General features: G+C 36.8%; 1 protein-coding gene across 21 annotated transcripts in view; it reads right to left on the reverse strand.

The window, feature by feature from the left end:
* The window catches only part of CAPRIN2 (caprin family member 2), a 44,076-nt gene that overhangs the window by 12,739 nt on the left and 19,024 nt on the right, over positions 1-12,313 (reverse strand). For 20 of the 21 annotated variants that reach the window (XM_070453871.1, XM_070453881.1, XM_070453880.1 and 17 more), the window contains exons 7-12: positions 10,376-10,543; positions 9,414-9,457; positions 7,854-8,531; positions 4,348-4,470; positions 3,094-3,175; positions 336-391 (exon numbers count right to left, since the gene is read on the reverse strand). In XM_070453871.1, the coding sequence (XP_070309972.1) occupies positions 336-391; positions 3,094-3,175; positions 4,348-4,470; positions 7,854-8,531; positions 9,414-9,457; positions 10,376-10,543 (1,151 nt within the window). The remainder of the gene's footprint in view (positions 1-335; positions 392-3,093; positions 3,176-4,347; positions 4,471-7,853; positions 8,532-9,413; positions 9,458-10,375; positions 10,544-12,313) is intronic. The other variant, XM_070453877.1, reaches the window with a different exon arrangement.

Raw genomic sequence — 12,313 nt, forward strand, 5'->3', positions numbered from 1 at the left:
GAAAAATTCGTTTCTTTCTTTAGACTCCTTACACTATGCCAATATACTAAGTGACTTCGGTAGCTTAAACAGCAAAGTAAGATTCCCAAAGTACCTCTGAATTCTTCAGGCTTGCTCTTTCCTTACTAAAATGTCCTTCGTTGTAACAGATGACTTGCCCATGTTCATTAGGGAATTTTTTGAGGACCAGTTTTACTTGATCTAAAAAACTAGATATCCTTAAAACATTTTCAATAATTTAGTTAGGAATATTAGGATCAGTGAGTCTGACTGTTCATACCAAAGCAAGAGTTTCTCCTGAAAGAGTAAACGAAAGATGAATCTGGAGAAGTTACCTGTAATGGCTCTTGAAGAAAATCACTTTGATTGGATAGATTCTGTTCTGTAGATGCTGTGGAGAGTGAAATCAACAGTAAACTACTGAGGGAAGAGAAAAGTTTATGCATACCAACTGGATGGAAACTAAAGTTCATATTTCATAAAACCAAGCAGCATCTAGAAGAACTGGGTCTCAAGTCCTGTCTATTTGAGCTTTAAAAAATTAGAGAGGATTATAGAGAAAAAGGATCCTAGTTCCATCTGTGATATTTAAAATGTTTTATGTCTCTTTTTCTGTTTTGCATATAGGGTTACCATTACCATCTTTCTAAATTCCACATATATGTGTTAGTATACTGTAATGGTCTTTATCTTTCTGGCTTACTTCACTCTGTAGAACAGACTTTTGGACTCTGTGGGAGAAGGCGAGGGTGGGATGTTTCAAGAGAACAGCATCGAAACATGTATATTATCTAGGGTGAAACAGATCACCAGCCCAGGTCGGATACATGAGACAAGTGCTTGGACCTGGTGCACTGCGAAGACCCAGAGGGATGGGGTGGAGAGGGAGGTGGGAGGGGGGATCGGGATGGGGAACACATGTAAATCCATGGCTGATTCATGTCAATGTATGACAAAAACCACTACAATATTGTAAAGTAATTAGCCTCCAACTAATAAAAAAAATTTAAAAAATAAAAAAATAAATAAAATGTTTTATGGTTAAATGGACAAAAGCAGCATTTCAAGACTTCCAAAAGAAAAGAACTGTGACTTTTTAAAAACCAGCAACTGTAATCTGAAAGATAAAATCTGAGCTATCAAGAATAGTAATTAGCTGATACACTTTTTTGTTACAAGTTTCAAAATAAGTCCTTGCGGGGGTTATCTGTCTCTTCATTTTTTTTTCTCTTTGATCATGTAAATTAAATATATTTTTCAATTACATAGTTTCAGTTTGGCTTATTCCTGTTAATGTCTATCACTTGTATTAATTACTCTCTCTTCCTTCTCCTTACCTGACCCAGGAATTACTGCATCAGTCTTCTGGTTGGTGTATACTGCTTACTACAGCTGAACTATGGCTTTGATTATGTCATTCCACCCCTAAGATAAACTAATGCAGAACAAAAAGCCTGAACTCTAAAGTGTCAGACCAGATTCAGATTAACCAGTGTTAGTGCAGAGTTAATCAGTTCAGTCACTTCAGTTCAGTCAATCAGTTGTGTCCGACTCTTTGCAACCCCATGGACTGCAGCATGCCAGGCCTCTCTGTTCATCACCAACTCCCGGAGTTTACTCAAACTCATATCCACTGAGTCGGTGATGCCATCCAACCATCTCATCCTCTGTCCTCCCCTTCTCCTCCCACCTTCAATCTTTCCCAGCAAAAGGGGCTTTTCCAGTGAGTCAGTTTTTCACATCAGGTGGCCAAAGTACTGGAGTTTCAGCTTCAGCATCAGTCCTTCCAATGAACACCCAGGACTGATCTCCTTTAGGATGGACTGGTTGGATCTCCTTGCAGTCCAAGGGACTCTCAAGAGTCTTCTCCAACACAACAGTTCAAAAGCATTAATTCTTCAGTGCTCAGCTTTCTTTATAGTCCAACTCTCACATCCATACATGACTACTGGAAAAACAATAGCCTTGACTAGACAGACCTTTGTGGGCAATGTAATGTCTCTGCTTTTTAATATGCTGTCTTGCTTGGTCACAACTTTTCTTCCAAGGAGTAAGCGTCTTTTAATTTCATGACTGCAACCACCATCTGCGATTTTGGAGCACCAAAAAACAAAGTCTGTCACTGTTTCCATTGTTTCCCCATCTAATTGCCAAGAAGTGATGGGACCAGATGCCATGGTCTTTGTTTCATGAATGTTGAGCTCTAAGCCAACTTTTTCACTCTCCTCTTCCACTTTTATCAAGAGGCTCTTTAGTTCTTCTTCGCTTTCTGCCATAAGGGTGGTGTCATCTGCGTATGTAAGGTTATTGATATTTCTCCAGGCAATCTTGATTCCATCTTGTGCTTCCTCCAGCCCAGCATTTCTCATGATGTACTCTGCATAGAAGTTACATAAGCAGGGTGACAATATACAGCCTTGACATACTCCTTTCCCCATATGGAACCAGTCTGTTGTTCCATGTCCAGTTCTAACTGTTGCTTCCTGAACTGCATACAGATTTCTCAAGAGGCAGGTCAGGTGGTCTGGTATTCCCATCTCTAAGAATTTTCCACAGTTTGTTGTGATCCACACAGTCAAAGGCTTTGGCAAAAAAAAAAAAAAAAAAGGCTTTGGCATGGTCAATAAAGCAGAAATAGATGTTTTTCTGGAACTCTCTTGCTTTTTCAATGATCCAACGGATGTTTGCAATTTGATCTCTGGTTCCTCTGCCTTTTCTAAGACCAGCTTGAACACCTGGAAGTTCACAGTTCACATACTGTTGAAGCCTGGCTTGGAGAATTTTGAGCACTACTTTACTAGTGTGTGAGATGAGCGCAATTATGCGGTAGTTTGAGCATTCTCTGGCATTGCCTTTCTTTGGGACTGGAATGAAAACTGACCTTTTCCAGTCCTGTGTTAATCAGTGTTAAGCAGTGTTAATCAGTGCACTAAATACCACTGATATAATTTCACTCACAGGATGCAAAAGCCTCAACACTAGATGTACAGAGTTGAAAGGAGTCAAGCAAGTCAAGAGTAAAATTATTTATAAAAGAAACAATTGGAACACAAACAGCTGTAGGTATAACAAGTCTTAAGAATGAGGACATACCTACTGGGCTACCTGGAGTAGCTGAAGGCGGCTGTGACGATGGAATTGCACTTGAAGGTTTGTCAAAATCCAGAATAGATTCCTAAAGATAAGATTTTAAATAATGAGTGGAAACAAAGATCACCATTTGTCGGTAAACCTATTACCATTAAATTATTTATGATGTTGTCATAAACCTCTGCTTATTAGCTATAGGAATTTATCTAATAACTATCTTAAGATGTTAATAACTTGTCTTTTAGGAGAAGAAATTAAAAGTAAATCTAAAGTAACTGTCAAGCCTTAAGACTATCAAGTATTAAAACTATAAGAGTAATTCTAAGGCCAAGTTAGGAAAACTCCTCACTTGAAGGTTTAAACATAAATATTAATCCTAGCATAGACTGAGCCCTCATTTTTATTATAACCAATGAGAAGTTCTAATTATTTTATCTCAACCACTAAACTAACTCATGCTCTTAGATACTTTCATGACAAGAAGCCGTTCTCTTCTCCCATGTGCCTATCTTGGTTATCCTGGAAATATTTCCAACGTACTTAACTTACACACTTGTAGTGATATTTTAGGTCCTTTATTTATCATCAAATAATCTGAAGAAGTAAGCAATTCTCTCACTTAATAAAAAAGTAGAAGGTTGGGAGTTTGTCAGATTATATAACTGGTAATTGGCAGGAGTGGATTTAAATGCAGGTCTAATTCCAAAGCAAGATCTTTTTACTATTAACACACAAAAATCTCTATTTGCCTACTTCCTAGCTCAATTATGTCACAATATTTTGAAATTCTGCACGTGTTTGTATAACACAATTTAACATTTAACTATTGACTTAACTCAAGTTTACAATCTTATACAAATGAAATATAAACTCTTTGAGGGCAATCGATGTCATGATTATTTACACACAATGGCATCTATCAAATACCAAGCACAGTACAGGTTCTCACAGTCTGAGTAGAAACTACTGATGAGCTACAGCAGCAATATCATTTGAGCACTTAAAGCTTCTTACATGTTTAATTCATTACTCACAACAAACAGGAACTATTATCCTCATTTTTTTTGCAAAAAAGAAACTGAGGCAGAAAGTTAAGTAACTTGCCTAAACTCTCAGAGCGAGCAAGTGGCAGAGCCGAGATTTACACTCATTCTGAACACCAGAATCTATGCTCTTAACAACTTCATTTAATGCTTCAGACCAGAAGCTAGTAGCCCCATAACTAGCATTTAAGATTCACTTAATAATGACTCATACTTGCATAAAGTTACAAGTTCCTTGAATCTGGGTCATCAGATCCTGCAGTTTTTCTTTCCTCAATACTGGATCCTTTGGAAGGGTAGAGGAAGAACCTACAGGCTGATGCATAGGCTTAGGCACCTACAAGATAAACCCATAATGTATAAGAGTGAAGTTCAAATTCAACAGCTTGATTCAGGAAACTTAGCTTATCACTGCATCTTAATGTAATCAAAATACATAGCAGTGTTCATTTATAGGTTTATCTCAGGTAAAGAATTTCCACATAAATGCCTCTTCTAAGTAATTTAAACAAACTTATATGTTTCCCCCTTCAGTACAACTTTAATGAGAACTATTGCTAAACATCATCTTTTTAAAAGAAAGGCCGATAACAGCAGAACTTCCTTGATAAAAAGTTCTTTCATTGTGGACATCGGTTACCTTACGTCCTCCATATGATGCCACTGCCTACAATATAAAATGCTTCAATGACCTTTTTCCAAGGAAAAAAGTTACTATCACTTTAAATATATATCCCATTTTTAATATATATCTGATTTCAGAGACATTAAGGTACAAAAATGTATACCCATATATCCTAGAGTTTAGGAAATACATTGTTATATTTTGTTATAAAGTAAGTATACTTTGGCAGGGCTACTGATGTTTAGAATGTGGTCCCCCTCCAGCTAAATTTCTTAAGATTGCTGAAACAGACCTCATGTTTATGGTGATTTCTTACAGGTATCAGCAAACTGATCCCTACCAGCTCCTCCTCTCCACCTTCTAATTCACTAAGAAATCACATAGCTAAGCTACGTCAACAGCATCATAAAATAATAGTTAATAGACCCTAAGGAAATATATGAAAGGCTCTTTTAGGAGGAAAGTATGAACTTTGGTGATTTATTTCATGTATCTAGTCTTTTGGCTTTGAACTCTTTTTCCCCCTTGACTGTACTTAGTTATATTAAAGACAGTGGAGATTGCAATGTAGATAGAGGCAAATACTGTGTTTATGCAGACACACATCCTCACAGTCACTGAGAGACCCTATAACTTCAATATGATGATGTCTGTGCCATAAGGTACAATAAATGAGTTCTGACCTTTACAATTAAACATTCTTGATTTTAAATACTATTCAACAAACAGCAGGGTATCAATATTTAATATGGTCAAGGTTCAGCACTGTTATACCTACTGGAATTTTTAACTGTGCTTTTTGAGCAACTTTATTGAAGTATTAAATTTGGTTTATAAATATAAATTTCCCAAAATATTGATAGCTATCATGTTAAAATTACTGTCATATGATATCTGGTTAATGAAATAAGGCTATCAATCTTCTGCAAGGTCAGGATGAAGCTAAAATTACATCACCACTTAAAGAGGAAGAAAGGAAAATAAAAGGAGACAAATAACTCTAAAATTCTCTTCCCAGGGAATGCAAATTAGTACAGCCACTATGGAAAACAGTGTGGAGATTTCTTAAAAAGCTGGAAATAGAACTGCCATATGACCCAGCAATCCCACTTCTGGGCATACACACCAAGGAAACCAGATCTGAAAGAGACACGTGCACCCCAATGTTCATCGCAGCACTGTTTACAATAGCCAGGACATGGAAGCAACCTAGATGCCCATCAGCAGACGAATGGATGAGGAAGCTGTGGTACATATACACCATGGAATATTACTCAGCCATTAAAAAGAATTCATTTGAATCAGTTCTAATGAGATGGATGAAACTGGAGCCCATTATACAGAGCGAAGTAAGCCAGAAAGATAAAGACCATTACAGTATACTAACACATATATATGGACTTTAGAAAGATGGTAACGATAACCCTATATGCAAAACAGAAAAAGAGACTCAGATGTATGGAACAGACTTGTGGACTCTGGGAGAAGGCGAGGGTGGGATGTTTCAGGAGAACAGCATTGAAACATGTATATTATCTAGGGTGAAACGGATAACCAGCTCAGGTTGGGTACATGAGACAAGTGCTAGGGCCTGGTGCACTGGGAAGACCCAGAGGGATCGGGTGGAGAGGGAGGTGGGAGGGGGGACTGGGATGGGGAGTACATGTAAATCCATGGCTAATTCATATCAATGTATAACAAAAACTACTGTAATGATGTAAAGTAATTAGCCTCCAACTAATAAAAATTAAAAAAAAAAAATAAAATAAAATTCTCTTCCCAAAAAGTAGAATTGAGGCAGGCATAATTTATAAAATGCAATGATCTGAATTCCCTAAACAAAATGTTTTCTGCCCCCTCACTTTTTAGTTGAAGTATAGTTGATTCATGATATACAATATCATGTTAGTTTCAGGTGTACATCACAGTGATTCAGTTTTATATATATGTGTGTGTGTGCATTCTTTTTCAGAATCTTTTCCTTTATAGGTTATTAAAAACTATTGAGTACAGTTCCCTGTGCAACATAGAAAAATATTCTTCAAACTGTTAAAGGACCAAAGATATATGGTCCTCAATACATCTGGGTTCAATCCCCGGGTTAGGAAGATCCCCTGGAGAAGGAAATTGCAATCCACTCCAGCATTCTTGCCTTGGGAAACTTCATGGACAGAGGAGCCTAGTGGACTAGTCCATGGGGTCACAAAGAGTTGGACACGACTGAGCAACTAACACTTTCACTTCTGGCTAAAATGGAATGGAAGTTCAGGAACACTACGAGATGGACAGGGAGAACAATGGTGAGTTCACACTTCTTAGCAAACAAGGTGATAACAAGTCTTCAACAAGTTTGCATTGAAATAGTGGTAAATAACTTTTAATAAAAGACAAGACTAACTAGCACTTTATCTAAGGATTATTCATTATAAGCCTTATATTACTAGCATGGGTTATTTATTATTAACAGAATGAGGCCTCATATTTGAACCAAACCTCATACTCCAAAACCTAATTATAGAATGGTAAACACCTATACTTTTCATCTGCAGAAAATTCTTATTTTGAAACAGAAACAGACAACTAATCCAGCTCCCTCCCCAACCACTACTTCTTCAGAAACAGGACATCAAAGATTCCTGTTTCTTCTCCTGTCCATTTGTTCCTTATTCAAAGAGGACAGGCTAATTGAATGACTCTAAGTCAGTGAAGGAGAAGGAAGAGAATACAGAAAAATGTAACTTACATCAGAAAAAGGTCTCCCACCTTTTGATATGCATTTACATATCTCACTTCACATTATAGTCTTCTCTGAACTATCATTATTTTGATGTCACATCATGTCATTAAATCTTGAGCATTAAACCAATATTTTCTAATTATAGAAATTTCACTTCAGGTTAGGCACAAAAGACAGACTAAGTCTGCTTCCAATTTTCTAGGAAAAACACACTATGCATTAAAGGGTTTAGTGAAATACTTTATATATTAACATGGGTTTTACTGATTTTTTTCTAAAGAGAAATTTAAATTATCATTATCACAAATCTCTATTTATGCCTACAATGACAGGAACAGACTGAAACAAATCAACTCACATCTTTGGGTTCTGTATTAAACTTCCTGGGAAGGAGCTGGTCATTTGGTATGAGGCTTGCTGCAGCTACTCCCCAGGACTTTGGAGAAATCTGTGATTGTGGTGTTAAAGGGTGTTTCTGACTCTCAACATTGTTTTCCCAGGATTTTGGAGTCTCTGGATGTCTTGAATCCTGTTCTTCACACGTGGGAGAGGTCCATGATTTGGTGATGTCCTGGTCACTCTGTACAGATGGTGTCCAAGACTTTGGTGTTTGCTTCTTTGGCTCCTGTTCTTTCTGTGGCTGAACTGGCCAAGGCTTCAGTGTTTCCTGCTTCTTCTGTTCCTCTTGAATGTATCCTGCTTTGGATTTGGAAGCTTCCTGCTTCCACTGGCCAGGAGCTGGTTTGGTTTTGGAGACGTCCTGCTTCTTCTGCTCTTCCTGCAGAGTGGACCTGAGTTTTGGAATCTCTTGTTTCCTCTGTTCTAAGGAAACCGCAGGCTTTGATACCTCCTGGTGCTTCACAGAAGGCTCCCAGGACTTGAAGGTTTCCTGTTTCTTCTCCTGCCCATCTGGTTCAGTAAGCATATCCCAACATTTGGGGAGATTTGGTTTTCTAGCATAATCTGCTTCCCAAGATTGCTCTTCATCTTGTTTACTTGAATAATCTACTTCTGTCATGTAGCGTCTGTTAAGAAACTAAAGCAGAGGGAAAACGTGCTCAAGTCAGTCTGTAGAACTTGGGGGCAGTACTAAACTCCGATGTCCACTGGTCTGAACCACTGTGCTAACAGGAAATTTCTGTCCTTAACCTACTTGAAGAGAGTCTCCTCCTTTTTGATCCATTCCTTTCCCCTCAATTAACAGAAAGACAAACTTCAAAAGTAGTGACCGACATTTGACTCACCTAAGACTGGCAAGCAGAGCACATCATGGTGCCACGTTCGCTTGACTCAGGCTCTGTTACCGAGGTTATTCTGCCTCTGCCACCTTTGCACCACCTGACTCCCTCAAATGTTAAGGCAGAGGATAGTTCAACTATACAAAGTTATTCTCTTTATACTGAAGCCTTATGTTCCCTGAACTACCAGCCTTTTCTTTATTCCCATTATGTATCAATCATATTGTGATTCTGCTTCTTCCATTATTTTCAGCCTCCATGAATTAAAATGTCACTTCAGAAAGAGAACAAATATCCTCTTCTGTTACCAATATGAGTAAATTCTGGCAAGAGCAAAATCCTACTCATCTTTAAATTCCAGTACAGGAGCCAAAAACAGCAACAGCTAACACTTGTAACTTGTATGCCAGGCCAGAGTGTAAGTAACTTAGAATTTAAGTGAAATCCTTCAAACCCCACAATAACTATATATGGTAGGCATTATCATTATCCCCATTTTATGCAGGAGAATACAGACACAGCTGAGCTAGGTATCTCGCCCAAAGTCACTAAGCTAATAAGCTGCAAGGCCAGGATTCAAGCTTATACAGTCTAGATCCAGAGCCTCAGTTTCTAACCACAACACTACCCGCAAGTCTCAAAACCCAAAGTTGACTGAAAATTGCCTTTTAGTACCTTACCTCTTGTGGTTGTATCTCTGGTTGTGCCAGTTCCATAAGGGACTCTGAGAAAATAAAAGAAATACTTAATAAATACCAGGTAAACTGTAAGCTTTCAGACTGATTACACTATAACTCATTTAAGAAACAAATTTCAGAAGGGTTAATAGAAAAAGAACGGTACAATTAAGTATATTTATGGAAGAAGTAATTCTCACTATTGGGTGTTGGTCAAAAGCACGTGGGCTGAAGCTAGTTGGAGCTTGTCGCTCTCCTTATGCAAGACAGTTTTCTGAATTCAAGCTGCAGTTACAAACTGATTTCTGACTGAAAATAGGACTATCTCCCCTTACCCACAAACACCAGCTTCCTTCAAGATAGAGTTATAGCTCTGGTATCATGGGGTATAAATGAGAAACACTTGAATCTTGCTAGTGGCTACCAGAAAGCTGCTTGGACTACCTTCTTAGAAGTAATATTTCTTTCCAGCCTCAACAATCATTAGTAAATGTGTTACTTACTTAAAGTATCTCTTCTCCAAGAAAAGTAGAATTTTGAAAAACGTACTTCTTTAACTGATTTTGGCATTTTTTTCCTTTGATCAGTATGTTAACCTTAGATTATTTATATTCTTGGCCTACAGTAAAGTATTGAACTCTACTATAACTTACATTTAAACAGCTTTAAATGGAATGATCCTAATAGTTTAATGAAAAGGTTCATTCAAATTCCATAAATGCCTCATTTTAACAGTATACTCTCTTGTAACAAAGTATAACCTAAAGTTTCTATTGAGATTCACTCTGCCAATCATGGTAGTAAAGCCTAGAGATGTTTCCTAAACCTAGGCTTATCCTGGGATTAGTAAAGATTTCTATGCATGTAGAAAATAAAACAAAGCACTCATTTTACAATGATTTGACTCATTTGGTTAAGTGTTAAAAATGCAACCACTATAAAGAATCTCAGAGATCAGAACAAACCTGACTCTTTAACAGATTCAGTCTTCAATAATTGTTTTTTCTTCTCCGATTTTATTAGCATTTCTTCCTCCAATGATATCTCTTTTTCCTTAGCATTTTTTGGAACTGGGATACTTTCAAAATAGCCTGAGTTCAGCAATTTAGAGAGTAGATCTTTCATGTGTTTGTCTAACAAAAAGTGATTAAGAGTTAGTTATCACAAAGCTGAATAGTTCATGGAAGATTATTTGAAATAGAAATCTTAGTGTAATTTTATCCTAGATATATGTCATTATAACATTCTACATTGGGGATACTTAAAGAACTGGTCATACTATAAAAAGGAAATACACAGTCCATCATTACCTCATACTGAATGAATATAAATTTTAAAAGTCAGAATCCCAAAGTTTTAACAAGTCACTTAAGTTTCTCTGGACCTCCATTTCCACCATTTGGAAAATGACTAAAAATCAGAGATTCCAATTGAAGACTCTAGTATGTCATAAAAAACACATATGTATTCCCTGAGCTGGGAGAAAAACAGAATTTTCCCATCCACCCCCAAGACATCACAATAAGCAATTACTCTACCTTCTCCAAGTAACTACGGCTTTGGAGAAGTAAAACAACAGAGTTCCTCAAACATAATCTTTAGAAAAACCTATCTTGGACAATCTCTAAACAATGTTCAAAGCACAAAATTCCATGATTAAGATTTTACTCTTGAATTATGCTGTATTTCACTCCTATCACATCACCCTTTGATAATCAAGAAAAACCTTAAAATGACGTTAAAAATCATAAACAGATCTAAAGTCTATTTCACTTTTGATAGCCACTAAAAACATAATTCCCAAATAAAGCAGAGTTCTCAAACTTGATTTGGGTCTACTATTCCTTTCAGAGAAATACTATGACACAGATTACCTTCCTTTTAAAATCAACTTTGAGGTAAAATTTACAAGAAACAAAATTCTCATTTTAAGTGTACAGTTTTAGCAGGTGTGTAATAGTCATGTTACTTCCACCATAACCACAATAGACTATTTTAATCAACTCAAAAAGTTCCCTTACTCCCCGTCTGTAAACAATCTCTTCCCCCTTCTCCCTAGGAGCCACTGACCCGCTATCATTCACGTAATGACTTTTCTAGAATTTCATATAAATGGAATCATACATTATGCACTCATTTTTTGTCTGGCTTCTTTCATTCAGTATAATTTATTTTGAGATTCACACATGCTGCTACAGTATCAATAATTCATTCCTTTGCTACTGCTGAAATGATTTCACTGTATGGATATATCACATTTTGTTTATTAACTATCAGATGATGTACATCCAGACTGGGTTCAATTAGGGACTCTTCGGAATAAGCTGGTATGAACATTCGTGCACAAGTACTTAAGTGAATGTATGTTTTCAATTCTCTTGGGTACTAGAAGTATAACTACTTGGTGATATAGCAAGTGTACACAATTTTATTAAAAAACTGACAAACTAGTTTCCAAAGTATTTGTATCACTTTGAATTCTAACCGAGCAATAAATATCTGTGATTTAAATTTGAAAGGACTTAAGAAATTGAGATAGTTATCCATACTCAAATATTTTTCTAAAGGAAGTAATAAAAATGTTTACCAGCTTCCACTGAGTTTTCATTATCCTAAACTAGTACACAAAATTATGTACTTCATGTCCAGACATCTGTACTTGGTCATCTGGTCAAAGCCTACTTACAAAGCCGAAAGGACTCTTTCTCTCCAGATCATTTCCAGATCAGTAGACAACAATGTTTCAATAGACTATGGAGCCAAACCATTCGTATTTTCTTAACCAGGTCTGGTAAACAAGCTTTGATATTAACAATGCGTGGATTTAAGTTTCCTAAACAGAATGGGTACTACCACGCAGAACAGAGAACTGAACCCCAAGATGGTCAAGCACTAGTCTATAG

The sequence above is a fragment of the Odocoileus virginianus genome, chromosome 23, assembly GCF_023699985.2.
Source record: "Odocoileus virginianus isolate 20LAN1187 ecotype Illinois chromosome 23, Ovbor_1.2, whole genome shotgun sequence".
NCBI classification, from domain to species: domain Eukaryota; kingdom Metazoa; phylum Chordata; class Mammalia; order Artiodactyla; family Cervidae; genus Odocoileus; species Odocoileus virginianus.